At 42.4% G+C, this 26,341-nt stretch overlaps 1 protein-coding gene across 4 annotated transcripts; it reads left to right on the top strand.

Moving 5' to 3' along the window:
• Positions 1-570: 570 nt before the first annotated feature.
• Positions 571-26,261, top strand: sec31a (SEC31 homolog A, COPII coat complex component). Of its 4 annotated transcripts, none has more exons than XM_083983365.1 (28): positions 571-752; positions 2,001-2,080; positions 2,557-2,680; positions 2,868-3,066; positions 3,827-3,922; positions 4,031-4,171; positions 4,306-4,448; positions 4,789-4,888; positions 4,983-5,144; positions 5,942-6,097; positions 6,856-7,077; positions 7,191-7,265; positions 7,778-7,819; positions 11,002-11,403; positions 12,055-12,238; positions 12,394-12,572; positions 12,678-12,804; positions 12,949-13,094; positions 14,415-14,588; positions 15,245-15,517; positions 17,391-17,492; positions 18,011-18,113; positions 20,462-20,878; positions 22,945-23,000; positions 23,100-23,357; positions 24,501-24,620; positions 24,728-24,799; positions 25,706-26,261. In XM_083983365.1, exons 2-28 carry the CDS (start codon positions 2,002-2,004, stop codon positions 25,883-25,885), a joined length of 4,332 nt encoding a protein of 1,443 aa, XP_083839491.1. In that variant the 5' UTR covers positions 571-752; position 2,001; the 3' UTR covers positions 25,886-26,261. The 4 variants fall into 4 exon arrangements, with proteins under 4 accessions (XP_083839491.1, XP_083839490.1, XP_083839492.1 ...); XM_083983364.1 differs by having other exon boundaries at positions 20,462-20,932; XM_083983366.1 differs by lacking the exon at positions 17,391-17,492 and having other exon boundaries at positions 20,462-20,932.
• The last annotated feature ends 80 nt before the right edge of the window (positions 26,262-26,341 follow it).

The following is a 26,341-nucleotide window of genomic DNA, read 5'->3' as shown; positions in this document are numbered from 1 at the left end:
GTTAAAAATAAAAAAAACTCAGCAATGCCTGCTTTAGACTACAATAGTTTAACTTTTGTCTTATATTAAAAGACAAACAATTGTTCTTAATGATAAATGTTTTAGCCTACTATAAAGCCAAATCCCACCCGTCTTCACATGCTTTTTAAATGAATTTCAACTTTCAATCAGCGTTCAAATGATCTGACTAATGAAGCATAATAGTCAACCTTTTATTCTAAATCTAATTTATTTACTTTACTTTAAATGCACTTTATTTTTGTTGTCTGGTTATTTGATGTTTGGTTATTTTATATCATGCCCTTATATCTTATGTTTTGTATTTTAAATCAAGGTTTAATCTTTTCGATGTTTGTTTTTGATGAATTTTGTACTATTTGCCTTGCATTGATTTATTTGCAATAAAGTAAAAAAAAAAGAAGAAAAAGTCTGCTGTTAGCATCTATGGTTAGCATTAGCATTAGCATTGTTAGCATGTTGGCTAGCTGGGGGGAGGGAGCGGAGGGTTCCCCCGGAAGTTGTTGCTCTTCTTCGTGGTAGGAGTAGGCAGTCGCTCAGTGCCACGTTGATGGAGACCAGTGAGGACGTGGAAATCCGCCTGCAGTCCGCAGCCGGGACCCGGTAGCCTCCCGTTCCTCCGCTGTTGTTTTCACAGGTCGTGTATTTAATCCTCGAGCAGAACCGAAACGGGAACTTGTGTATTTTTTTTTTTATGTTTTCGTTCACGTAACAAGGAGCAAAAATACAAGAAGGTGAGTCGCTTTAATAGTGAAGTAATAAGATTTCTATGTGTGTTTTTTTGTTGTTGTGTGTTAACTGTCCTCCTCACTGTTGTATTATTTTTGCACAGGCTGCTAACAGGCTAGATAGAAAATGGACCACTAATATCTGCTGTAAAACCTTGTAATATAAAAGTGACAATACGTTTTTCCGGCTCCTGACGCTGTGAGCTTGATGCTAGCTCAGTGAATTTGCTGATTTTTAAGCAACGAGTACAAAAAGTACACTCAGTTTCTTAAGAGCCACACAATGCATTTGTAATATCTTGACAATGTGCACGTCTTGCAGTCTTTAGATAGAGATTATAATTGACAAAGGCAGTAAAATAAAGACATGCATTTCATTTACAGTGGCAGTAGTGTTAGTTAATAGATGTATAGGAAATTCTCAGTGCTATTATTCCTGACCTTTGACTTTAAATTGTTATGTTTTAATTGGTCAATCCCATTCATTCATCTGTTTTCTGCTGCTTACAGATCATTTTAAGGATTCATTACATGTGAAATAAACATATAGATAGATTGACCTTTAATTCACATTTTTGCCCTTTTGGGTGCTGTGACTATGAAATAGGTTTTTAAAATGCATTGAAAAAGAAACCAGGAGTGTCTTTCTTTCCTGCTTTACAACACAATAGTAGCCATGTGATAATTAGCCTCAGTCAGAGGAGGCCCCTGTCTGTAAATCTGTAACTATTGCATTTATTGCAGCAGCTGAGCCGAAGGGTGAGAACGCAGGATTAAAAAGTGGCATTGAAGGCATAATTTATTGTTTATAAAGCTGTCCCATGTTGATAAAGCCATTACCTCACACCTTGTGCCTACACTCTGAAGGATAGGACAGTGACTGGTGACAAAATTCAATCTTTGCTGTGTGTTGGCAGTATGTAATTTGGCATCCTCCATAGCTGCAATCGTTCTATGAGCTGAGGAAGAAATTTAATACAAAAAACAGTAACCTTGATCTTTTTTGATTCAACCTTTTTTTTTTTTTTTTTTTTTTTAAGATGAAAACCTCTTTGAATCAGGACTGCCAACTTTGTCTGCCATCATTTCAAGTGTTATTTTAATGCAACCTTGGAAAATGTGAACATAATATGTCATGCATAAACCTGAAACCTGAAATTGAAATGGAATAGGCATGAATTTACACAAAATACAATTGTGTCATCATTACACCAGTAATAATAACTGCAAAATCTGCACCTTTTATTCCCACAGGATGAAACTCAAAGAAATCAAACGCACAGCCATCCAGAGCTGGAGTCCTGCTCAGCACCACCCCATCTACCTGGCTACAGGTATGAACATGTAACAACCTGCTGCTGCTTTCTGCTGACATGACATTTATATCATTATTGTACCTGTCAATCATAAGGTCACTTGAATTAATCAAAGTTAGAGACTAAACACCTGTGGCATCATGTGACACATGAGTTAATTTATTCAGTGTTTGTGTTTACACTGCAAAAACTCAAAATCTTTCCAAGAATATTTGTCTTATTTATTGTCAAAATGTCTAATTTCTAGCCAAAACTAAACTCTTTTCACTTAAAGTAAGACTCATCACCTAAAAATGAACTTGTTTTTAGATAATTTTCATTTGTTCATCACTTGAAATAATTAGAAAAATCTACCAGTGAAAGCAAGATTTTTGTGCATGTAATAAGAAAGAAAAACTTGCCCCACTATCAGATTTTTCTACTTATTCCAAGTGAAAATATGCTTGAAAGAATATATAATATATCAGCTGCACTGCTGTCCTCTCCTCCTGCAGGAACATCAGCCCAGCAGCTGGACGCCTCCTTCAGCACCAATGCCTCCTTGGAGTTTTTCGAGCTGGACATGGCTGAGCCATCTCTGGACATGAAGTCATGTGGCAGCTTCTCCTCCACTCACAGGTACGAGAAAAGAGGAAAAACTGCTGTGTCTTTGAATCTATTGTGTCCAAAAAGCAAAAAAATGTTGAATTGTGTTTTATATACGATAAAGAAAAGCAGGAAATAGTCACAGATGAAAGGGCTAAACCCACCCAGCTGATTGATCGACTGTTCATCACGTGTGTCTTATCGTCTTATTTCCTCTCAGATACCACAAACTGGTGTGGGCTCCCTATGGGATGGAAGAAACAGGGCACCCGTCCGGTATCCTTATCGCAGGCGGTGAGAACGGCAACATCATCCTCTACGACCCAGCGAAGATCATGGCTGGAGAGAGCGACGTGATCGTCACCGAGAGCGACAGGCACACGGGCCCAGTGAGGGCTCTCGACGTCAACCCCTTCCAGGTACGATCCATTTAGATACATAGATAGATAGATAGATAGATAGAACTGTGGGAGTTATCAAAACGATTTTGGAGTTCCAGGGGGGGTCCGGCTGGAAACGGATTTTCATATAATGGTGGCGGATAGAGTTCACTTGAATTGAATCGTCCAACACACACTATGAAACATCCAAATACCTCCATACTGCTCGTCTGTACTGACTCAAGTGTCCTGAAGCCGCCACATGAAAAAGTTGTTTGGAAAAATATAATCTGATCTCTGTTTTTAGTCTTGTTGTAGCAGTAGCTCCCAGTGGGTGCGCGAAATGCGAGATGAATGGTTTACAACGACGAACGAACATCTCACAGCAAATCTAGCGCATGCACACAAACATCAACAGAGCCACTGGGAGCTACTACTACAACAACAGACTGAGGTCAAATAAATTTTTTCCAAGCAACTTTTTCATGTTGCAGCTTCAGGACACTTGGGTCAGTACGGACGAGCAGTATTTGGATATTTGGATGTTTCATAGTGTGTGTGTTGGACGATTCAAAAGTGAGCTCTATCCGCCGTCATTATATGAAAATCCGTTTCCACTCGGACCCCCCCTGGAACTCCAAAAGCGTTTTGATAACTCCGAAAGTTCTCCAAACCCTTCCTTGGCATGACGATGAGTAAAAAATTGGTCAATTATCCCTTTAATCTGCTGTCGTTGAATTCAACATAATGTCTGTGCACGCACTGCTCTTACTCATCTTTGGTTTTCTATTCATCGCAGACAAACCTGTTCGCATCAGGTGGGAATGAGTCTGAAATCTTCATCTGGGACATGAATAACTTTGGTTCTCCGATGACGCCAGGACCGAAAACTCAGGTGGGTTTGTGATCTGCAGTGATGTGTGTTTTTTGACACAATGCGTATCAAACAATATTTCTTTTAGCAGTTTGTGTTGAAGTTAAAGCTCCTGGTTTTGTCTTGCAGCCTCAGGAGGACATCAGCTGCGTGTCGTGGAACAGACAGGTCCAACACATCCTGGCCTCCGCCAGCCCGAGTGGCCGGGCCTCAGTGTGGGATCTCCGCAAGAACGACCTCATCATTAAAGTCAGCGACCACAGCAACAGAGTACGTTGTTTTCTTTCTAATCTGCAGTCAGATGAAGTCTTAACGGGCGTAAACATGTTTTATTCTCTCACAATTCTTTGACACTGTGCACAAAACCTAAACATTCATGTGCTCGTGTTAATTTTTCTTTTTAGATGCATTGCTCTGGACTCGCTTGGAACCCGGAGGTGGCCACTCAGCTGGTCTTGGCCTCGGAGGACGACCGGATGCCAGTCATCCAGATGTGGGACTTGCGTTTTGCTACCTCTCCTCTCAAGATTTTAGAGAATCACACACGGTAAATAGATCTGTTGACTGTCGCACCGAAGCAGCACAAATATTTTAGACTTTCCTTTGCAGCCTTGAAGGATAAAAGCCGGTGATATTTTATGCTTCTTATTGTCAACAAACCACAATGGATGTGTCTCTCCCAACATCTGTATTATGTGTGGGTGTGTGTAAAACCTTGAATCTTATTCCTCTGAACCCTCCGCTGTTCTGCTGACTCATAAATTCATCAAAGCAATAAATGCACCAAATGTTTGCTAAAAACAGAGGTGCACAGCTGTTTTTGCAAATGCCCAAACCTTTTTGTCTTTTAAAAAACATTTTTCTTTGTGACCTTCTTTTTTGTGCAGTGGCGTCCTCTCCATTGCCTGGAGCATGGCTGATCCTGAGCTGCTGCTGAGCTGTGGGAAGGACAGCAGGATCCTGTGCTGGAATCCAAACACAGCCGAGGTGAGTTTCCTCCTCAGATTTCTGCACCGAAGTCTCTCCTCCCCGTTGAACCTCCATTAAGCTTAAAATGTCAATTTTTGAATTCCTTCTTCAGGTGTTGTATGAGTTGCCCACCAGCAGCCAGTGGTGCTTCGACATCCAGTGGTGCCCCAGGAACCCCATGTTGCTGTCGGCCGCCGGCTTCGACGGACACATCGACGTCTACTCCATCATGGGAGGCAGCAGCCAGGCGCAGAGCCAGAGACAAGCAGACCAGGTGAGGTTCAATCTCCTGAGACAGAAACACGTGTGTGTGTGTGTGTGTGGTGTAAACAGAGGGCGGCTCCTGCTTTGTTTATTGGCCAGTAGGGATGTCATGATTCTAGATTTTCTTTGTACGATTATTGTCAGATAAATAATCACGGTATTATGATTATCACAATTATTATGCATTAATTAATTTCACAACATATGAATGTGTAAAATGAAATCAAATACAGTCAAAATATAATTACATTGCAAATTTTTACACAAAATATTTTAAGTATCTACTATTCATATATAACCAATTATTAATCCTCCAGGGGAAGTGTTTTAAATATTCAAATCATTAATTGTCATCGATACCAAATGTTTACGTTTATTTTAATTGTTTGTTTGTCTGTGTTTTATCACAAATGAGACGCTAACATTTAAATTCCTATACCAATTGTATGTTACGTTGGGTAAATGGACCAGTATTTCTTACACTTACCTTAACTTTTGTGCACATCTGCCTCTGTGTTTCCAACATAATCTTTTTTTGGAAATTGACGGTATTTAAGAATCTTCACGATTAATTAATTGTGGCATTTAATACCGCGATTAATTGTGACAACAAGTAATCGTGACATCCCTATTGACCACTGTAATTATAAGGAGCTCTGAAGGAGATGACAGACTAGAAACATTAGTTTGACTGTAAAATCTATGCTGCAAAGAAGAAGAGAGTACACTGCAGCCCCAGGGTTCACCTGTTGACTGACAGCATGTTCAAGTTAAAAAAAACACACATTTTCTCACTCTAACCCACAGATCAGCACCTCGTTTGGGAACATGGATCCTTTCGGGACGGGACAGACGTTGCCCCCGCTGCAGCTGCCCCAGACCACTGCCCCTCCTCCTGCCACCGTAAACCCCCTGAAGAAGCCGCCGAAGTGGATCCGCAGACCTGTTGGAGCCTCGTTTGGAGTGAGTAACCTTTTCTTCAGCCTTCATAGATATCACTGTTCTTCTTTTTTTATTCACTTAATCCTTTATTCACATAAGATTAATAATACAGACCTAAAAGACTGAAAGAAGAAACATGCAATGCTTTAGAAATATATTCAGTCCACCGTTTCTCCTTTTTAGATTTAGTCCATTTATTTGTCGACAACTTCTCCACTTTTTCTACTGTTTTTGTCCAGTTGTTCGTCTTGTAATCTCAATTTACATGTTAGTTTTTCCATTTTGCAAATTTCTTCAATGATTGTCAGATGATATATATTGGTCAAGAGAGAGAGAGAGTCTTTATTGTCATTATACTAGATAATGAAATTTTCATTGGGCCCCCATGGCTTTAAAACATACAGTACAGTAATAAATAGAATAGAAAATAATACAAATACAATTTAATAAATAAAAAATAGAAATGCGACAGAGATGTTTACACAGGTATGTAGGGTGGCTGGGGATGAGGAGGAGGAGTTTGTTGTGATTCTGCTCTCCCCTGTTTCCCTGTATTACTTCCATGCATCTTATATCCTAGTAATTGTTGTAACAGTTTGCATATAATTTTCCCAAAACACTGTTATTTTTTGTCATTATATAATATATATATGAGTGGTTTACATGATCCACTCTTTTTACAGCATTTCTGGTTTGACTCTTCTCCACTTTCTCTTTTTAGTTCCTATCCGTGTTTGTATTTTCCACTCACCCTCCTCTGGCTCTCGTTCTCTGTGTAGTTCGGTGGGAAGCTGGTGTCTTTGGAGAACGAGAAGGCGAACCCTCAGCAGCCCAACTTGCACGTCGTACACATCAGTCAGGTTGTTACAGAGACGACCTTCTTGAAGCGCTCCGATCAGCTGCAGGCCACGCTGAGCTCCGGCGGCTTCGTGGACTTCTGCCAGGGAAAGATGGACGCGGCTGAAAACGAGTTTGAAAAGACAGTTTGGTCTTTCCTCAAGGTACACGACTCATAAATCAGAATAAACCTAAAAAAAAGAAAAGAAAAGAACAGCTTTCAGTAAATTGTGCTGTCACTTAATTTTTCTCTGTGACTCTTTTGTTTTGTTTTCAGGCTAATTTTGAAAGTGACATCCGCAGCAAATACCTGGAACTACTGGGATACAACAAAGAGGAGTTGGCCTTAAAGGTGAAATGTTTTCTCTAGGCTACTACCATATGCCACCATATGATGCTATTTATATATTTACCAGGGTTCCTACGCAAGTTCTGGAAATGTATGGAAAATGGAAACTATTGTATGGAAATATATTTATCTTAATACTTATCTTGGTTTGGTCTTACTTGTTAAGTTATTTGGGTTAATTATTTTATATGCGCTATTGTACCTCACTACGATCTCCTGGACATTATTTGGTTAAATAATGGTATACACATTCAGAATAATGAAAACAATTGATTAATTGAATGCTTTTTTTATATTATGCACATCTATTTACTTAAATATCACAAATTATTTGAATTTTTTTTACCGAGAAGTCTGGAAATTAAGGTCTGGAAAAAGTGTGGAATTAGGAAATTTCAAATGTGTAGGAACCCTGATTTACACAAAATGTTTTTTTTTTTTTTTTTTTTTTAATATACTTTGAGCCAGTGTCTTTCTGTGCACCTTGTAACCATTGTTTTCATTTTTATCTTTAGATTTCAGCAGCGCTAGAGGAAAAACCTGTTGAACCTCCGAAGGTAAGTTAAACCATCTATGTGGCATTTAAAAGGGATGATTTGTCATTTTGTTTTCATGTCAATTTAGAGACTCTAACATCTGTAAACAATGTATAAGTGAGTCCACCTGGTATAAAGAGGAAGTGGAACGGAGTAAGAGACACACACAAATACACTGAACTAAAAAGTGACCAAATATAAAATAGTTTGATAAATCACAGTGGAGCAGCTAAATAGTTTCTCTTCTAGGTTAATTGATGCTTCCTAATTGCCCGTTACCACACTAACCCTCATTTGTTCTTGTTCACTGTGCCGTCCACATTGATCCACTGACGACGGTACGACAGAAGTGACCGACTGCTGTCGTCGGCTCAGTCGCTGCAAAAACTCTACGTCTCTATCTTACATTTCATAATAAGGAAGTGTTGCAAGACTGATTTCACTTTGTGAAACTGCACAGAGGAAGCTGGGATCATTTGCTCAGAGAATCTTGTGCTCTCTTTTCTTCTGTGTGTGTGAACTGCTCCCACTCAGAGGCGTGAACGTGGGCCACGGAGTTCAAACCACAGACTGAATATAAAAGGATCAGACACGACTTCAGTGTTGCATCCAGAGGTTTAGTTTCTCCCCAGGCAGATGTTTCCTGAGACTCCACTTAAAACCTCTTTTTAATTTTATCTTTCACATCATCTTAACTCATAATAATATCAGTAAAGTAGATCAAACATACAGTATCCTTGACGACCGATGTGCCATCCACATTTTCTTTAGTTCTCTGAGTTCTGTGTTCAGTCTATGTTTTTTTTATATATATTTTTCATTTAATATTCTTTTTATTAACTCATTTTCATTCAAAGATAAACACCAACAAAAACATGTGACAAGGACAGACGAGAGAAAAGGAAAAAAAAAAGAAAAACAAACCAAAAAAACATCTATGGAGAGAAGCTTACATAAACTAGAGGAAAAAAAAGTTTCTACATTCACCAAAAGACCAAATTAATTCATTGACTTTTACAACGAAGATATTTCATCATCAATAACTGGCTGCACTAACTTGTCTCAGTTATTCATATGGAGAAATTGCGATACATCGGACAATCTAATCAAAGCAAATGGGACAACTCTGGGCTCTACTTTGGTAGACTAGGTGCAGGCGAGGCGCATCTGCCCTGCGCCTCGCCTTCGCTTCGCCAACGGGGAGTGGCCAGGAGCAGATTGCGATTTTGCTTCGAGACGCAGCGGAGCGCATCCCGCCTACTTCCCTCCCACCGGCGCAAATGGCATAGAGGGAGGAGAGAAGGCGTGGAGTGGGTTTGACACAGCCGAGTCAGATCTTCACCAATCAAATGAGCTCCTCTCCTCGCCTTTAAATCCGCCGCGCGCGCAAGGCGGACGTTTGATTTCACCGTGGAAGAGAAGATTTGAATCAGCACCTACAGATTACAGCATAGACAGTACATCTATTATCGATTGTCCCGTCACACTTATGACACATCAAAGGCTGCACAGATGAAAGATGAGGATGGATTACTGCTGTGTTGACACTACACGATTATCTGCTATATTTATGTATTTACTTATTGATTTATTGAGCCGCATCGTCACGCGACCATAACAAATAAAACTGAAAACAAATAAACCACAAGCAGCCTGGCATCATAGTGAGCAGATATTCACAACTCCATCTCAGGTAAATTCTAAAGAAAAAAGAAAAAGAGAGACGCTCCGTGATCTCCGTTCGCACAGCTGTTTGTTGTGATCTGTGCACACCTGTTTAAATATAGGTTACTAAATATGAGTGTCTTTATTAATGGAAAAGGGGTATGTGTGTGTTTTTTTTGTTTTTTTTACTGGGCAACAGCTCTCAATCTGTCAGAGCAAGTGAGACGGGAGGAAACTGATGTTCTGGTCCGGTCCAAGCTGGCAGTGTCCGGTCGCGCGAACAGACCTCACGGGCTGATGATGCAAAAGTAGTCTGGGAGGGAGGAGGGAGGAGGAGGGAGCAGGTCTATCTATCTATCTAACCTATATTTAAACACGTGTGCACAGATCACAGCATAAACAAACAGCGCTGTGCGTAACGGAGGCATTTCAGTTTTATTTGTTATGGTCGCGTGACGATGCGGCGCTGGCCCCTAATAAATCAATAAGTAAATAAATAAATAAATAAATAGCTGATCATCTGCAACGGCACAGTGTGTAGTGTCAACACCTGCTCTTGGGACATCCACGGCCGTCTCAGTCCCTCCCTGGTTTCATCTGTGTTAATTCAGTCAGGCTGAGTTTCCATTACGCATGCCTTTGATCTGCCATCAGTGTGACGGGACAATCTATATAGATATAGGTGTATGTGCTGATTCAGATACAATAAATAGGGGTTATTGTGATGATTATTATTATTATTATTGTTGTTAATTGCATTTAAATGTGCCTGGAAGTGTGGAAATCTGCCTGTGGGGTCTTGGTGACGTGTCTGCACTGCGCGCTGGGCAGTCAAAATACCAGTCCGCTGGCTGCGCTTCGCCTTGCGCTGAGACTAGACCAGGTTGGAGCTGGCGAGCTTTCGGCGCACTCTCCGCGCGGTCTATCGGCAACAAATTGTCACTGCGCCACGGCGAATCTGTCGACACCTCCCCCTGCTGCGCGACCACTCCCATCTCAGCGCACAGCAGTCTGCCAATTTACCGAATCCGCTGCGCACCTTGTTGCACTGGACGAAAATGCCACTGCGCCAGCTGCGTCAGGGCTCGCTTCGCTGCGCCCCCGTGAGTTGCGCCAGCAAAATAGGGCCCTCTGTGTTCAGTCTATGTTTGAAACCGAGTTATTTCCCCTCACTCACTCACTCACTCACTATGAACCCATATTCACTAGGGCTATTCACTATATGCTTTTCTCCCGATTCGATTCTTCTACGATTTTTTGGATGGCGATTCTACGATATTGTCGATTCTCTCGATTTTTAGTCTGCATTTTTAACATTTATCTGCACACAAATACTGTAGGAGTCTATAAAGTAACATACTCCATTATAAAGTGAACTTAAACCCTTTTCAAAAGCTGTACTCTCTGTATGTAAAAAAGGCTAACAAATGCACATTGCACAATATTTAAAAAAATTCAAAAAATAAATTTGATTTTTGAAAATAAAAATCGTTAATCGCGATATTTATCCACCCCTAATATTCACCTTCATGCTCCAGGTGGAGTTGCTCGCCCCACCGCCCATCGTGCAGCCTGTACCGGACCTCAGCGTGGTGCCGCCTGTCGACACTCCAGAGGCGGCGTTCGACCTGATCGCCGCTGCAAACCTCCAACCGGCCGCCACGCTCGACCTGGACTCGGCTCCTGAACCCGAGGCTGAAGAAGAAGAACCGACAGCAGCAGCAGCAGAAGAAGCAGCAGCAGCAGGAGAAGAAGAAGATCTAGATCTAGAGGACGATCTTCTCACCGGTGAACCGGAAGAAAACGTGGAGCAAGTTCTCCCAGAGGGGGAGGCTGAGGAAGAGGAGGAGGAGGAGAAAGAAGAGGAAGAGGAGGAGGAGGAGAAGAAGGAGGAAGAGGAAGAAGAGCAGGAGGAGGGGGAGGAGATCCCCTTAGATGAGGTACAACTTCATCATCATGCATTTCAATAGATGCTCAGATGTAAAAAGCAAAGAAAAACTCCAAGGCACTCTCTTGAGAAAATAAAATGCCTTTAATTAATCTGGCATTGTCACAATGACATGTTTAAAATAACATAACGCTTTCATTTTCTCTCATATGGTTATTTTAACTTGCATTGTTTTGGTATGATTTGATTCTGTATGGTCTTGGCATTGTTTTTACTTTGATATTTACAGATTTATTTATTTTATTTATATTTTTTGAAGTGTTGGATTGAATCCCTTGTGCCCCGACATTCGCTGTTGAAATGCATAAAAATAATTTTGAAAGATGAAATAACTACGATGCGTGTCGGCATCAAGCCTTCATCTGTTTTACTCCCTGATGGAGGCTTGATGCCGAAACGCGTCGTAGTTCATGTCATTGTGACAATGCCAGATCAATTGAAAGCATTTCATTTACTCAAGAGAGTGCCTTGAAGTTTTTCTTTTGCCTTTTACATCTCCTGGATCCCTCTCCACGAAGCGCTCCTTGTTTTGAACATTTTTAGATGCTCACTTGACTTGACATTAAATAACGGTTGCATATGCACCGTTAAATACAGCGGCATCAAAACACTAAATGTGGTGTTTTTTTCTCTGGCGTTTCAGGAGACGACGGCACCAGTGGAGGAGGAGACCAGTCCAGCTGTTCCCAGTCCAGCTGTGCCAAGTCCAGCTGTGCCAAGTCCAGCTGTTCCCAGTCCAGCTGTGCCCTCGGTACCATTTCATCACAAGCCCACACTGGCTCCAGCTCCAACCCCTGCAGACGGCGTCAATCTAGCCATCAGTCAGGGTAACAAGTGTTTCCAGTCTGTGTCTGACATTTAAATGGTCGTAATTATTCAGCTCACAAAGTCACAAAGTTTTTTTAAATATATTTTATAATCGGCGATTGGAGTTTTATGGTTATTGTAAAAAATCTTCACACTCTTTTGTTTTTCCCTCAAGACGTGGACGGGCTGATCACACAGGCTCTGCTGACTGGAGACTTCGCGGGAGCCGTGGAGCTCTGTCTCCATGACAACCGGATGGCGGACAGCATCATCCTGGCCATCGCCGGAGGGTCCGAACTGTTAGAGAAAACCCAGAAGAAGTACTTCACTAAAACACACAGCAAGATAACCAAGGTCTGTAACAAACAGAAGAATGTTTTTTATTTCTTTTTTAAAGCTGAGATTTTATGAATGTATAGAGTTTATCCTCAGTGATGTAACTGTGTTTGTGTCCTGCAGCTGATCAGTGCAGTGGTGATGAAAGACTGGCACGACATCCTGAAGACGTGCGACCTGCAGAACTGGAAGGAAGCGCTGGCGGCCGTCATGACCTACGCTCAGCCGGAGGAGTTCTCCTCCCTCTGCGGTCGGTCTTCATCCATCCTGCTGTTTGATTTCTGAGATTATTTTATCTCCAGTTTCACTGTACTTCCTGTCACCTTCACCGTCTCTCAGACATTCACCTGTTCCCACAAACTAAACTTTTTGTTTTGTTTGTTTTCTTCCCCAGATCTTCTCGGGGACCGACTGGAAGCAGCGCAGGACGCCGACCTGCAGGCTCAGGCCTGTCTGTGCTTCATCTGTGCCGGCAACGTGGAGAAACTGGTGTCCTGTTGGACCAGAGCGCAGGACGGACACTGTCCTCTCTCCCTGCAGGTGTGTTGACAGCATCTGTATCTTAAAGAGCATTTCTAGTCATAATCAGTGTTAACCTCAGATATCAGGTCACCTATGATTAGTTAATTTCATACCATCCATACTCCCACCTGCAGCGTGTGGACGTTTATATTTGTTTTTGTTCAAGAATCTGTAGTTTTTTCGATGTTCAGCTCCAGACTAACTTTAAAATTGTTCTGTGGTCGCAAGTAACGTCCTTTTGACCATCATTTAAATTTTTTAATTCGCTTTACAATTAAATTAAATCAAAATTCGGACTTACCACAGCTTCCACATTGTTCCTTTCCGGCTCAGAAAGCAAACACCTCAGAGTCTCTCTACTGTGGTGTTCTCTGACCCGGAAAGGAAACACCAGTCTCAGCCTGGTCAGATGGGAACATGAACTGATGAAGCCTCTTGGATGAGAGGTGAAACATCTTCCAAGACAAATAACCAAGTCCAGTTGCGTTCGATTTAAATTTCCTTGAGATAACTACGACCTGGACAAATGAGAATATTCACAGGCTCCCTGCGGTAAGTCTGAATTTTTATTTAATTTAATTGTAAAGACAATTTTAAAATTTAAATGATGGTCAAAAGGACGTCACTTTTAAAATTAGTCCTGAGCCCATTAATGAACATTGAAAAAACGATAGATTCTTGAACAAAAACAAACATAGACATCCACACACTGCAGTTGGGTGGATCTGTATGGATGGTATGAAATGAATTGATCATAGGTGACCAGATATCCGAGGTAAACATTGATTACGACTGGAAACGCCCTTTAATTATCTACAGTAACTGATTCATCTTGGCCACTAGGGGGCAGAGGAATCACATGACACATCACCGCTTTCAAAGCTGTTTTGATAAATTTGTCATTTATTTACAAATCCAGTAGCTAAGGAACACGTTTATTTGCTCATGTGGAGTTTCTGAAGTCTTGATTTATTCAAGTCCAATATTCCCTCTGTTTCTTTTGTATCTCTACCAACGCCTGAGGGGAATATCTCTGGCTCCGTAGCAGCTAAATGCTCCACTCTGTTCACCAGCTGTACTCAAAGTGAAGCTGTGGTTTGACAAACAATGAGCTGAAACATGCACGAACCCACAGAGAATCACCGCCTGACTCTGCAGATTCCCATTTAGCAGCTACAGGAGCCAGATGTTTTTCTCAAGTGTTTGAGTTTAGTTTGAAATAGGCCGCAGTCTGATAAGATTGTAATTCAATATGGTAATACCGTCTTTCTCACTGAAACAAATGTGTGAAAACAGCTTGAATCTTTATTTCAACCTGCCTGTCTGTGCTCTGCTCAGGACCTGGTGGAGAAGGTGGTGGTGCTGCGTCGTGCGGTCGAGCAGACCCAGCGCTCCGGTCCCGCTGCTCTCGGCATCCTGCTGGCTGAGAAGATGAGTCAGTACGCCAACCTGCTGGCCTCGCAGGGCAGCCTGTCCACCGCCATCACCTACCTGCCTGACAACACCAACCAGGTATGAAACCACACCAACAGCACCAGGTGGAAAATCGATATGTGGCAGTTTTTTTCCCCCACAAAGCTGCTAATTTTCACTAGGGCTGCAACGATTCGAGTCCTTCTGACCTCAGTTTGTTTTGATACTACATGTTTTACCCGGTTTCTCTGTGTACCATACCCTCTATTGTAAAGTTCTCCTGCAACAGACTGTGCAGTTGACCACTGAATACTTCACAAAATGCAATTAATATTTTTTTGTTTACTGTTTTACTGCTGCTAATGTGCCTGCCCTTGGTTTACAGGAAAAAATGTTTACTTGATTTTATTTTATTATTTATTTTTTATAAAACACATTTGCCTGTCCTTAAAAAACGGACAGAGGTTTATTTATTTATGGATTTACAGTATGTCTATACTGACCGAGCACTGTGCCTAATTGGTTTTTGTATGAACCGGCCTATCAGCAGCAAAGTTGAAGATGCATTTTTCATTGAAGTACCCATCTTTCTTGTGTTTATTATCATTTGCCACATAATTAAAGCAACCTCATGCTAAATTTAAGAAAAATTTAATAATTATCCAATAGTCTGTGACTAGTCGACTAATAGTCGTTAGTTGCAGCCCTAATTTTCACACTCATTTCACTCATGTTGTTTTGTTTGTCCCATGCAGGTTGCTGTACAGCAGCTCCGTGACCGCCTCAGTCGGGCTCTGGGGCAGCAGCAGCAGCAGCAGCAGCCGGCGGCGGCCGCAGCGGCTCCAGTGCAACCCCAGAGAGCTCAGCCTCCTCAGCCATCTGCCCCTCGGGCTCCACAAGCGCTGCCCCGGCACCCGTTCACCCCGGCGCAGCCCGCCAGGGGGCCGCAGCCCACTGCAGCTCCTCCTGTGGCCATGCTCACACCGGCCTCTGCCCCGGCCCCCGCACATCCACAGTATTACCAGCCGGTACGTTCAGCTCTCTATTTTCTACTGTGACACATAGAAGTTCACATTTAAAGGGGCAGTTCAACATTTTGGCAAATTCACCTATTGCCATAATCCCTATAGTCATAGCAGTAGGTTTGTTACCTTTAATTATCGGTGCATGTTGTTTTGCAGAGACGTGAGCTGCTCAGTGAACACAATGGAGGTGAACAGTACAGGTCTCATCAAATACACAATCCAACAACTCCAAAACGCTCTTGTGGACAAGTAGTGACCTGCACATTCACCACGCTGTGAAATAATATTGTAACATTATGAGACGTTAGGAGAGTTTTTGAGGCAAATGCAGCTGGAACTACATTACAGACATGGCTGCTGGGTGGAAGTAGTTCTGAGTATTTGCTTCATGTGTCTTAGTGTTACATAATTATACATGATTATTTCATAGCGTGGTGAATGTGCAGGTCACGACTTCTCCACCAGTGCGTTTGGGATTTTTGGGATTGTGTATTTGATGAGTTTGATGAGGGAAAGGCGAAAGTACCGTTTGCCTCCGTTGTCGTCGCTGAGCAGCTCTCGTCTCTGCCCCACGGATCTCAAAACAACATGCACCGATACCTAACCTACCGAACCTACTCCTAGATGAGTATAGGAATTATGGCAATAGGCGAATTTGCCAAAATGTTGAACTATCCCATTAAAGCCCCTACAAAGAACTTTTAACTGGATATACAAAAGTCTCTGTTTCTGTTTGACCGACAACAGCAAGTTAGACTATCGGTGGGAAGATAAGTTATTTCTAAACAGTGTAACTCAAACGATTAAGGCATTCTGAGTGGGAGCAGTATTTTCTTTATGGCTATACGCGCTAGAGCTCATGGGTGGTTTGCGGTCTTCATTCTGCTAAAACATTACCGCTTTTGTCCACAGGGGGTCGCCAAAACCAACACAAAATGAAAGATATTTGTATGAATTGTTTACACCTCTCTCCACTTGTGTTTTTCATGTTTAGACTTTTAATCGTAGGATTCACAGAGATTTAAGTTTGAGCTCAAACCTTTTTCTTTCCTCTGTTCCTCCACAATAACTAACCCCCTGGTGAAGCGCTCATTGCAGTTTGCTGCTGTCGTGTTGGAGTCATTTCATCTGCTGGACTTCCATCCCAGCCAGGGTTTAAATCACACGCTGACTGATGAATGTGTTTATTTCAGGGGGAGGGGAGGGTGTTAATGCCACCAGTGATCGGGAGAAATTAAATCTGTTGTGTTCCTGCTAGGGATGTCACGATTATAGATTTTCTTGGTACGATTATTGTCAGAGAAATAATCACGGTATTACGATTATCACGATTATTATGCATTAATTAATTTCCCAACACTATGTATGTCAAAAATCAAATATAAGCTAATTGTTTACATAAAATATTTTAAGTATCTATTAATAAAGGACCAATTATATTCCCCAGGGGAATTAACTGTCATCTTTACCAAGTGTTTCAGTTTATTTTAATCTTTTTTTTTTTTTTTTTATTACAAATGACATGCAAACTTTTAAATTCCTACCGATTCACATTAGTTGTTACATTAGGAAACTGAACCAGTATCTGTGCATTTACCTTTACTTTGGCGCACATTTGTCAAGATGGTTCTGACATAATCTTTTTTGGTAAGTGACGGTATTTAGGAATCTTTGCGATAAATTAATTGTGGCCGTTTAATACCGCGATTAATTGTGAAAGCAAGTAATCGTGACATCCCTAGTTCCTGCTGTTATTTGAACCCTGGCTCTTACTCTCGCCTCCACTGGCCCAATGCTCGCGCATTGTGGCGTCGTGGTGTCCCCCCCCCCCCATGCTGTCGGCCATCATTCGGTATGTTGCCTCTGTGTGCTTCAGGTGAGGGCTGCCTCCACTGTCACCTCCTGGAGTAACCAAACTCCCACAGCCCTCCCCAATGTCCCTCCTCCTCTTCAAGTAGGCAGCGCCTCAGACCAGCAGGTACAAATACTGACCCACCCACCCAACCTCCACACACACACGTCTGCCGAAGCTCTTGCACACGGATCAAACAGTTTTCATTAACCGAACCAGTGCTTGACATCTCAGACTTTGTCTTTTGACTCCTGTCTTGTCATGTTATCTGTGGTTATACTCTTTCCCCTTTGTCTCACATGATGCATGCATCCCCATTCGCTCCCATTTGTTTCACCTGCACACATTTAATGCACGGCTCTTCACACGGTCCAAACGTGCATGCGGTTCCACGCTATGCAACAAAAACCCCACTGATTTGCAGCCGTGACACATAACATTTTATCTATTTTCTCGCTCACAACAGAGCACAAGAGGCAAATTTAACTAATCTGCCCTCTGTTTGTTTGCAGCGCTAAACTTTGTCCTCACAGTGGTGAAAAAAAATAAGCCTGGCTTCATCGGCTCACTTCTGTCTTTTTGTTGTTGTTTAAAAAAAAAAAATACTGCTTCAGATTTGGTTTTTTGTTTGTTTTTTTTTGCAGGTGGAGCCTTCAAACCCCATGTACGGGATCCCAGCCTCCGGCACCGCTGCTGCTCCTCCACCTTCCTCCACTCCCGCGTACATGTACTCCCATCAGTACCAGCGTAAGTGAGACACACCGACCTGTTATCTCTGTAGGAAAATGAAACTTGATATGAGAAGAGCAGGATCTGAGTCCGAAGACACAGTATCACCAAAAGACCCTGTCTCCTAAAAGTGATATCTATATACAGTTAATTTAAAGGGATAGTTCAACATTTTGGCAAATAGACCCATTGCCATAATCCCTATAGTCATAGCAGTAGGTTCGTTACCTTTAAAGGGGACCTATTATGCTCCTTTTTGCACCAACTAAAATAGTTCCTGGGTGTCTGAAAGACATGTCTGTGACGTGCTTCGGTCAAAATACCCCAAAGATCAAACATCACAGCATTCTCAAAAACAGGGCTCTGCAAAACGGTCTGTTTCAGTGGCCCCTCCCTTTAATGCAAATGAACCACTCCCTCAGCATTGCGTTACCATGACGATGTCTACTACTAGTACCTATACTGATTTGGCCAAAATGTAGTATGCAAACAAAAGCTAAATCTGCAGTAGGCAAAGTGCCAGATCTCCAGTCTGCATCTGACCAGTCTACATTGTGTAATGAAATGTGCCCATGACCTAGTCTCACCCTAACCAAAGATGGTATATGTAGGCTACTGTAACCATGTAACATGTAATATAAAAATGAAAAAATTATATATAAAATCAATTAAAGATATATGCAGACTGATCAGTTCATTATAAAACAGTTATTTATTGATGTAAATGTGGTGATTTGTGCACATAGACTACAGAGCTCCGCAGCACTGCACCTCCTCTCCTCCTCCTTCTCACAGCTTCATTTTTCATTCAAACTAATACAACTGCCACAAGATTTCATCAATGAGACCAACATTCTGCTAAATAGACTAACCACACGGCGGTAAACGTCTAAAAAACCTGCGGGTATGTTTATTAGCGAGGGTTTTCTCTACCGCGATGAGCACGGACGCCCGCCCGGCCAAGGAGGCCTGCAGACGGGCTCTGCCTGTGTGAGGAGCCGCTGCAGCTTCAGAGCTCCGGTGCTCCGGCGGTCCAGCGTTACGTCGGTCCGGCGAACAACGTCGCCCCAGCGGTACGTCGCTCCTCACACAGGTACAGCTTCACTTACATGAAACGTCGGCGTAAACTTCTAAATAAAACTTATTAAAGTGACGCTACGGCGCTAAAACAGGCAGGGAAAAAGCAGGAAGTAGTCCGCTCCGCTCTCCGCTGTGACACCAGGCACAACAGAGCAGCATGGGAGGAGGCGGGGCCGGCTGGAGCAGAGACCTCGGCATGACCATGTAGGGGAGTCCGGCACGCATCGACGTAGACGCGAGCTCATGTAAAAAAAAACTCAGCGCAACCGAGTGTAACAGGTGTGCAGAGAAATCCCAATTATCTAGCAGGGTTTACCTCCAAATGCATTAACCTCAGGATATGACACTTCCACGGCCTCTAGAACCATTATCCAACATTTTAAACATATATAAAAGTCTGAAAAGCTGGAAAAGCATAATAGGTCCCCTTTAATTGTCGGTGCAAGCTGGCCGGCCCCCTCAGCAGAGACTGCCTTCATCAACTCCTGCTAACATTTCCATATTTCGCACATTCTGTGACAAACTGTAAACTGTTTTCTTGTCTGTAACAACATCTATTGCACGTCTGTCCGTCCTGGGTGAGGGATCCCTCCTCTGTTGCTCACCCTGAGGTTTCTCCGATTTTTTCCCTGTTAAAAGGGTTTTCCATGGAGTTTTTCCTCAGTCGATGTGAGGGTCTAAGGACAGAAGATGTTGCTACGATGCCATGTAAAGCCCTTTGAGACAAACTGTTTGTAAAAACATGACAAAACATTTGATGAGTTTGATGAGGGAAACCAAGAAATCCCATGAGCCTCTGTAGCGTAGCTCTGAGCAGCTCGCGGCTCTGCTACGCTGTTCTAAAAATAGCTTGCACCGACAATTAAAGGTAACAAACCTACTCCTAAAACTACCGGTATAGGGATTATGGCAAGACATGTCGAGACATCTTGAAGCATTAAGGCAGGGTTTCACAACACAACACTTTTACTCTCTTGTCTTTGAAACACTGGCAAACATTTTGTTTTGGAAAATGTTTGACTCTGCAGCATCTGATCTTCTCTGTGCTGAGCTGTGCTGTTGTTTTTAGTTTTAGTCTCTATAACAGATAACCAGAATGAGTTGAGTAACTTTCCAGCTAATCTCTTATGTAACCTACAAGATAAGCATGAAGCACGTCAGCATGAAGCACTCTACTGTAACTAGTCTTCATCGGTTTGTACTTCGTTGTTTCCTGTTGTAGATCAATAACATGCAGCAGCAGTTCTTCCTCTAACAGCGTCTGTTGTTTCCTGTGTGACCCCCAGCCTACCCCCAGGTCAACCAGTACCCACCTGGACCTGGATCTGGGGGGGCGCCTATCTATCAGCCTCTTCAGTTCTCCTCCTCCTCCTCTTCCTCCTCCTCCTCTGCTGCTCCTCCTCATCTTCCTCCTCCTGCAGAGCCCCCTGGCTTCCTCTCACAGTACACTCAGCCCGTCCCCTCTCAGCCGGCGCCTCCGGTCTATCCCGGGCAGCCCACTCCCATCAGCCACTGCCTGCCCAACTCTCCCCCCTCTCACCCTAACCCCTCCATCCCCTTCTTCCCCAATGCCTCCTCCTCTTCCTCCTCCTCCTCCTCCTCCTTTTCCGCTCCTCCGTCCTCCGGAGGGTCTTTCCAGCATGGCGGGCCAGGATCTCCTGTGTCGTACATGCCTCTTCCTCCTCCACTCAGCGGATTCTCAGGTACACAGCTAGTTGGCGCTGACCCCGGTCTGACCCCCGCCTCTCAGAGAACAGGTCTGCATGGCTCCAATCATCCTCACTGACTCTGACTGCTCACAAACCGTCTCAGCCTGTGTGTGTGTGTGTGTGTGTCTAAAGTCTGTTCACCGACCAGATCATCTCCTGTAATAATAGTTTTTATTCAGTCACTCATTTTATTCCTTTCATTACTAAGAAAAGCTGCAGCTGTTACATCAGTACTGGATCATTTGTAACAAGCTGCTCAAACTAGACCAGTCCTTCATTTAACCTCCAACACTAACATGCAAGCAACCTCTGTGATTTATCAATGAAATGTTAGATAATCTTATCATAAACAAATGAAATTAATTATTTTTTAAAGCAGAAGTAAGCGTCGTTTTGGCTAACTTCTTGTCAGCCGATGGAGTTAGCAGTCCCCGCCCTCGTCCCTACGTCACCACATTCACGCGCATCCCTTGGCTGCACACACAGAGAGGACCGCCCCTTTATGCCGTTCTCTTTGGATAAAGGTTGTAGGATACAAGGAAAGTTTTCTCCTCGGCTTACAGCAGAGCAGAGTGACTGACAGACCCGTGTTTCAGACCAAACACTCTATATACAGGGATGCAAACAGCGCGCCGAAAAGCGAAACTCGCTTTTTTCATGACCAATTAGGTGACTTGTGTGAATCGTTCAGATCCGAAGAGTTTTTGTTTTTGGGAGGGGGGGGGGTCTCAGCGTCCCAGCTGGGGGGGGGGGGGGGACTCAGCTGGGGTCAGTAAAATGTTTTTCTAACAGGCTGACAGTGACAATCACGTGAAACTGAGGCGAACTCATTCATGGTTGTCTCTGATTATACTGGTAACAGTCGACCTCCAATGTAGACGCGACGTGCGCGCTCGTTACCCAAAGCGGCGCGTATCCGCGTGCATTCGGTGCGACGGCGACGCCGTTTTTCCCCCCGTGCATGTCCGTTGCTGTGTCAGGCAGGTGTCTCCCACGGAGCTCTGCCCCGTTTCAGAGGTGAAGGAGAGACGTCGCCTCCGCGATGTAGAATGTGTTCAATTAAAGTGAAACTAACACATTATATAGGCCTATATGTCCATTACACACTGAATGGGATGTTAAATCCCATGTCTTTATTTCTTCAGTTTATTTTAATAGTAATAATTATGACTAACATTCAGTGAAGACCTAAAAATCAGTATCTCCAAAATTGAAATATTGCAATGGTTTTTATTTTTTTAAAGCATTTTTAATATAGAAATGTTGGCCTTCTGAAAACTGTCCATCTATATGCACTCAATACTTGGTTGGGGTTGAACTACTGGAAATAGACTTTTCTGTGATATTGTTAATGGTGAGCCCCCCCCCCCCCCCCCCCGCCAGACAATTCCTCTCTTTTTTGGTCCTGACCCGTTTGCATCCCTGTATATAAGTGATTGCTGTTGGAAGATATAACTATTTAAGACTTATATTAACACAAATATTCCGCTTACTTCTGCTTTAAGTGTGTTGCATCTTGTGTAAAAGTAAAAAATAATCAGGTTAGAAAATACACTAATACCCAATGATCAGTCCATCATTGTTTTTTAGGTATTAATTCTGTTTAATAATTCAACTTTGTCTCAACACCAAGTGTCAAACACTAACAGTTTATTATTATTCTGGCAGCAGATGGTGAAAAGGGCAGATCATGACCTGATGACAGAAAATAGAGAAACCCAGAAACTGTGTGGATGATGTAGACAGATGTTAAACAACAACAACAACCGGAGTGATGATTTTATATATCAGACTTTCTTGAATCATTTATTTTTAAAGGCCTGACTAAAAACTGCTTTTATCATAACAATAATAATGAATTACATCATTATCAGCTATTTTGTTAGCCACACTTGCAAACAATCAGTAGATTTTGATTTTGCATTTAATGATACACTTTTACATGATCACACTTTTGATCAAAGACGTGGCTTAAATAAATCAACTCAATCAATTCAAACTCTCACATTTCACACATTTCACAAGAGAATGAGAATCATGAAGGTTTTTTTTTCCCGTAGGGCCTCAGAACGGTTGGAACGACCCCCCAGCTCTGAGCAGAGCACCAAAGAAGAAGGTGAGACCCATCAGAGCTGTTCTTCTACACAAACAGAGACAAGATGAGGATGTTACAGGTTCCTAAATAAAATGTGTGTGTGTGTTTATCGTCTTCTAGCAAATGCCACAGCACTACACCCCCCCTGCCCCCATCACTGCTCCCATCATGGCTCCACTGGGCGCTGACCCTCAGGCCCAGCCGATGCCCTCTGGGGGCCAGGGTCCGCACGGCGCCCAGGCCCCCTACTCAGGCATGCACCACCCACAGCAGCAGCAGCAGCAGCAGCAGCAGCTGAACCCTCAGCCCATGAACCCTGCAATGCCCAAGACCAGTATGGAGGGGGCACCGGGGGCCCCGACTGGAGAGCTCATACAGGTACACACACACATCCACTGTAATAATAAGTTTATTTGAAAACAGGGACAGTGCACATTAATAACATTGCTGTAAATGCGCCAGAATTAGCCAAGAGGCTATTTTTCATCTGTAGTCCCTAGACAGATGTTAAAAAGTCACCCTAAAAACTGAATATGGATATGAAAAATAAGATTAATATTACGAAGTTATTAGCCAAGGCAATCTACAAAACATGCACAGCAATTAACAACATGACAAAAGAACATATATGACATCATTCAAGACATCCCCAAAACATGCAATGCAACACAAAAACCCATGACGCAAGACACATCACACCACAGCATGCAAAGCAGAAGCACAGACACAAAATACATGCATAGGCCTACACAATAAAAACGAGAGTTCTACCGTGTGAGACATGATGGAGGTTATTGCACAGACACACTGTGGTAGTGGCATCATCACTGTCCTGGGAACATTTTACTTAAGGTCCCTGTAAGACTCAAGTCTTAGTCAAGTAAATTTTGTGTATATTTCTGTCTGTTATTTAAAAAAACAAAAAAAGCTCCTTGATTATCAGCTGTAATGAGTTGAGTTGAGTTTATTTGGTCGATTAAAAACAACTGACATAATGCACTGATTGGTCAGTAAAACATGGACCAAACGGCTTATTGTGCCTACCCTTTGTACATCAAGATATGCATTTACAAGATGAAGAGCAAAAAACCAAAAACAAAACTGGACAGAATTAATATTATGGCTTATATTTGCAAAACAAAAGAGAAGACTAAGAAGAACAAATAAGCTTGACTTCCCAGTTCTCCAATGTGCCATGATATTACCCTATGTTGGATGTTGGATTTATACTTTTTTTTTTTTTTTTTTTTTTAATTTGAAGATTCAGCTACAGTTTTTTAATTCATAGTCTTGGGTTTGTTGGGCCAAGGTGTACTGTATATTGGTTGTACATTTGTTTTATGTGTTGCCTCACACTTCCAAACAATAACTGATGTGTGGGAGCATCTAAGATAGCTTTCATTTTACACATTATTGCAGTTATTTGGGATATTTTTGACTTTACATTGACTATATGGTGTTTCCAGTTGAGAGTTGAGGAAGATTTGGTTGAAATATTCTGACCCTGTTTGACCCTCGCAGCCTCTTCACTCCATCCCCGCTGAGAAAGTCATGAAGAAGCCGATCCCAGAGGAGCACATGATCCTGAAGACCACGTTCGAGGGCCTGATCCAGAAGTGCTTGGCTGTGGCTACCGACCCCGTGAGTCTGTCTGAAAAACAAGACAAAACAAAACAACACAGTTCAACTCTGCTCCTATGAAGCAAATCACAAGTTGTTCACTATCGAATGTTTTTATCTTTTCACAGCAAACTAAGAGGAAGCTCGATGACGCCAACAAACGGTTGGAAGCACTTTATGACAAACTCCGAGAGCAGACGGTGAGTGTCCATCCACGTCACACACAGTAAACAAGCAGAACACGGTTGGTTTTCCCCACAAGGAAGTCGCCTAAAATACCGGGAAAAACAAGTAGAGAGTCAACAGTACGGGACATCCACAAGATTAGTTATAGTTTCATTTATGACATTTAAATCTCACACAAAGAGAAAAGATGCTTTCTATATATATATATATATATATATATATATATATATATATATGTTTTTTTTCCAATGAATTGGCACAAGACAATATCAGTGATGGAGTGACTTGTACAGTTTCTTTGGGGGGTTTCTTTGTTTGTTTTTTAACCCAGATCCCGACCGTCCCCGTATTTCCCAAAGGGGGAAAAATAAAAAAGAGGGGGGAGAAAAGAAAAGAAAAGAAAAAGAAAACAAACAAAGAAAAAACACAGAATACAAACAGAACAGGACAAAACAAAAAGTAAATTTAAAAAAATAAATAAAAATAAGTGGAAAAAGCAGCAACGAAGATTTAGCAGGTTGCTAATCTGCAGCCATGTGCTCAAAGACAATTTTCAATCCCCAGTGGACTGTGAAGTGAAAATCTCTTTGCTTCCTGCATATATCCACAAGTTTCCGAACGTCATGGTTTTGTATTTCTGGTGGAATTGTACATTTACGTTTCCATGGTTTTCAGTCGTTGTCATAGTTGCGGTAAACGCATGGATCTATTAACGCTGGCTTTTAACGCGGATGTCAATTTGTGTGATATCCATTGTTAAAAGCTGGTGTGATGATCCATGCGTTTAACAGATTTTCATTGAAAAAAAAAAAAGGGCAAAACAGGCTTACGTTTTTGACGTTTGGAAAAAGGTGGATAGTTGAGAGAGTTTGACCTCGGACTTCCCTCTTACTTACATCCTCTGCTTTTCTTCTGTCCAGCTCTCTCCCGCCATCGTGGGAGGACTACACAACATCGCCAGGACCATCGAGTCTCGATCCTACGCGGAGGGCCTCAACATCCACACCCACATAGTCAGCAGCAGCAACTTCAGCGAGACGTCTGCGTTCATGCCCGTGTTGAAGGTGGTGCTGACGCAGGCCAACAAACTCGGGGTCTGATCAGCCAAAATAAACACACACACACAAAAAAAAAACTCCTCTGAGTCGGAGATGGTGACCTGTCAGGGGTCGGGCGGAGTATCAGCGTTAAAAAAAAAAAAATATTGTTGGTCGCTTGTTTCACAGGGAGCTCCATTTGACTGGCAGTGCAAATGATGAAGAATTCAGAGATGTATGAAAATACCGTTAAGTTCTTCTTTTGTGCCATTCACGTTTTTCAGACACAGCAACGCAAACACAAGCCATGATATCAGTCGCACTCAGTGGTGAAAGTAAAATTCTGAGCCCAGTGCAAACACAACCGTTGAAGGGCTACAGATGTCAACGAGAGTCACACTAATCACTTTTTTCTTTAACTCTAAGACTAATCCTTGAATTGAAATATGCTAAAAAAAAATCTCTAAACTGACCTCAGTGTTTCAGTGTTTTGGATGCAAAAATTAATATGCAGAGAAA

The sequence above is a fragment of the Trachurus trachurus genome (genome assembly GCF_905171665.1).
Source record: "Trachurus trachurus genome assembly, chromosome: 12".
Lineage (NCBI taxonomy): Eukaryota > Metazoa > Chordata > Actinopteri > Carangiformes > Carangidae > Trachurus > Trachurus trachurus.
The sequence above is the reverse complement of the archived record's forward strand: the minus strand, read 5'-3'. Positions and strand labels throughout refer to the sequence as shown.

What these genes read in the sequence shown, in the direction of transcription:
- sec31a (XM_083983364.1), top strand. Translation starts at nt 2,002, where the DNA reads ATGAAACTCAAAGAAATCAAACGCACAGCCATCCAGAGCTGGAGTCCT. An exon ending in GGAATCCAAACACAGCCGAG is followed by an intron (nt 4,889 to 4,982) that starts GTGAGTTTCCTC and finishes TTCCTTCTTCAG; the next exon opens with GTGTTGTATGAGTTGCCCAC. An exon ending in GCAGAGCACCAAAGAAGAAG is followed by an intron (nt 23,001 to 23,099) that starts GTGAGACCCATC and finishes ATCGTCTTCTAG; the next exon opens with CAAATGCCACAGCACTACAC.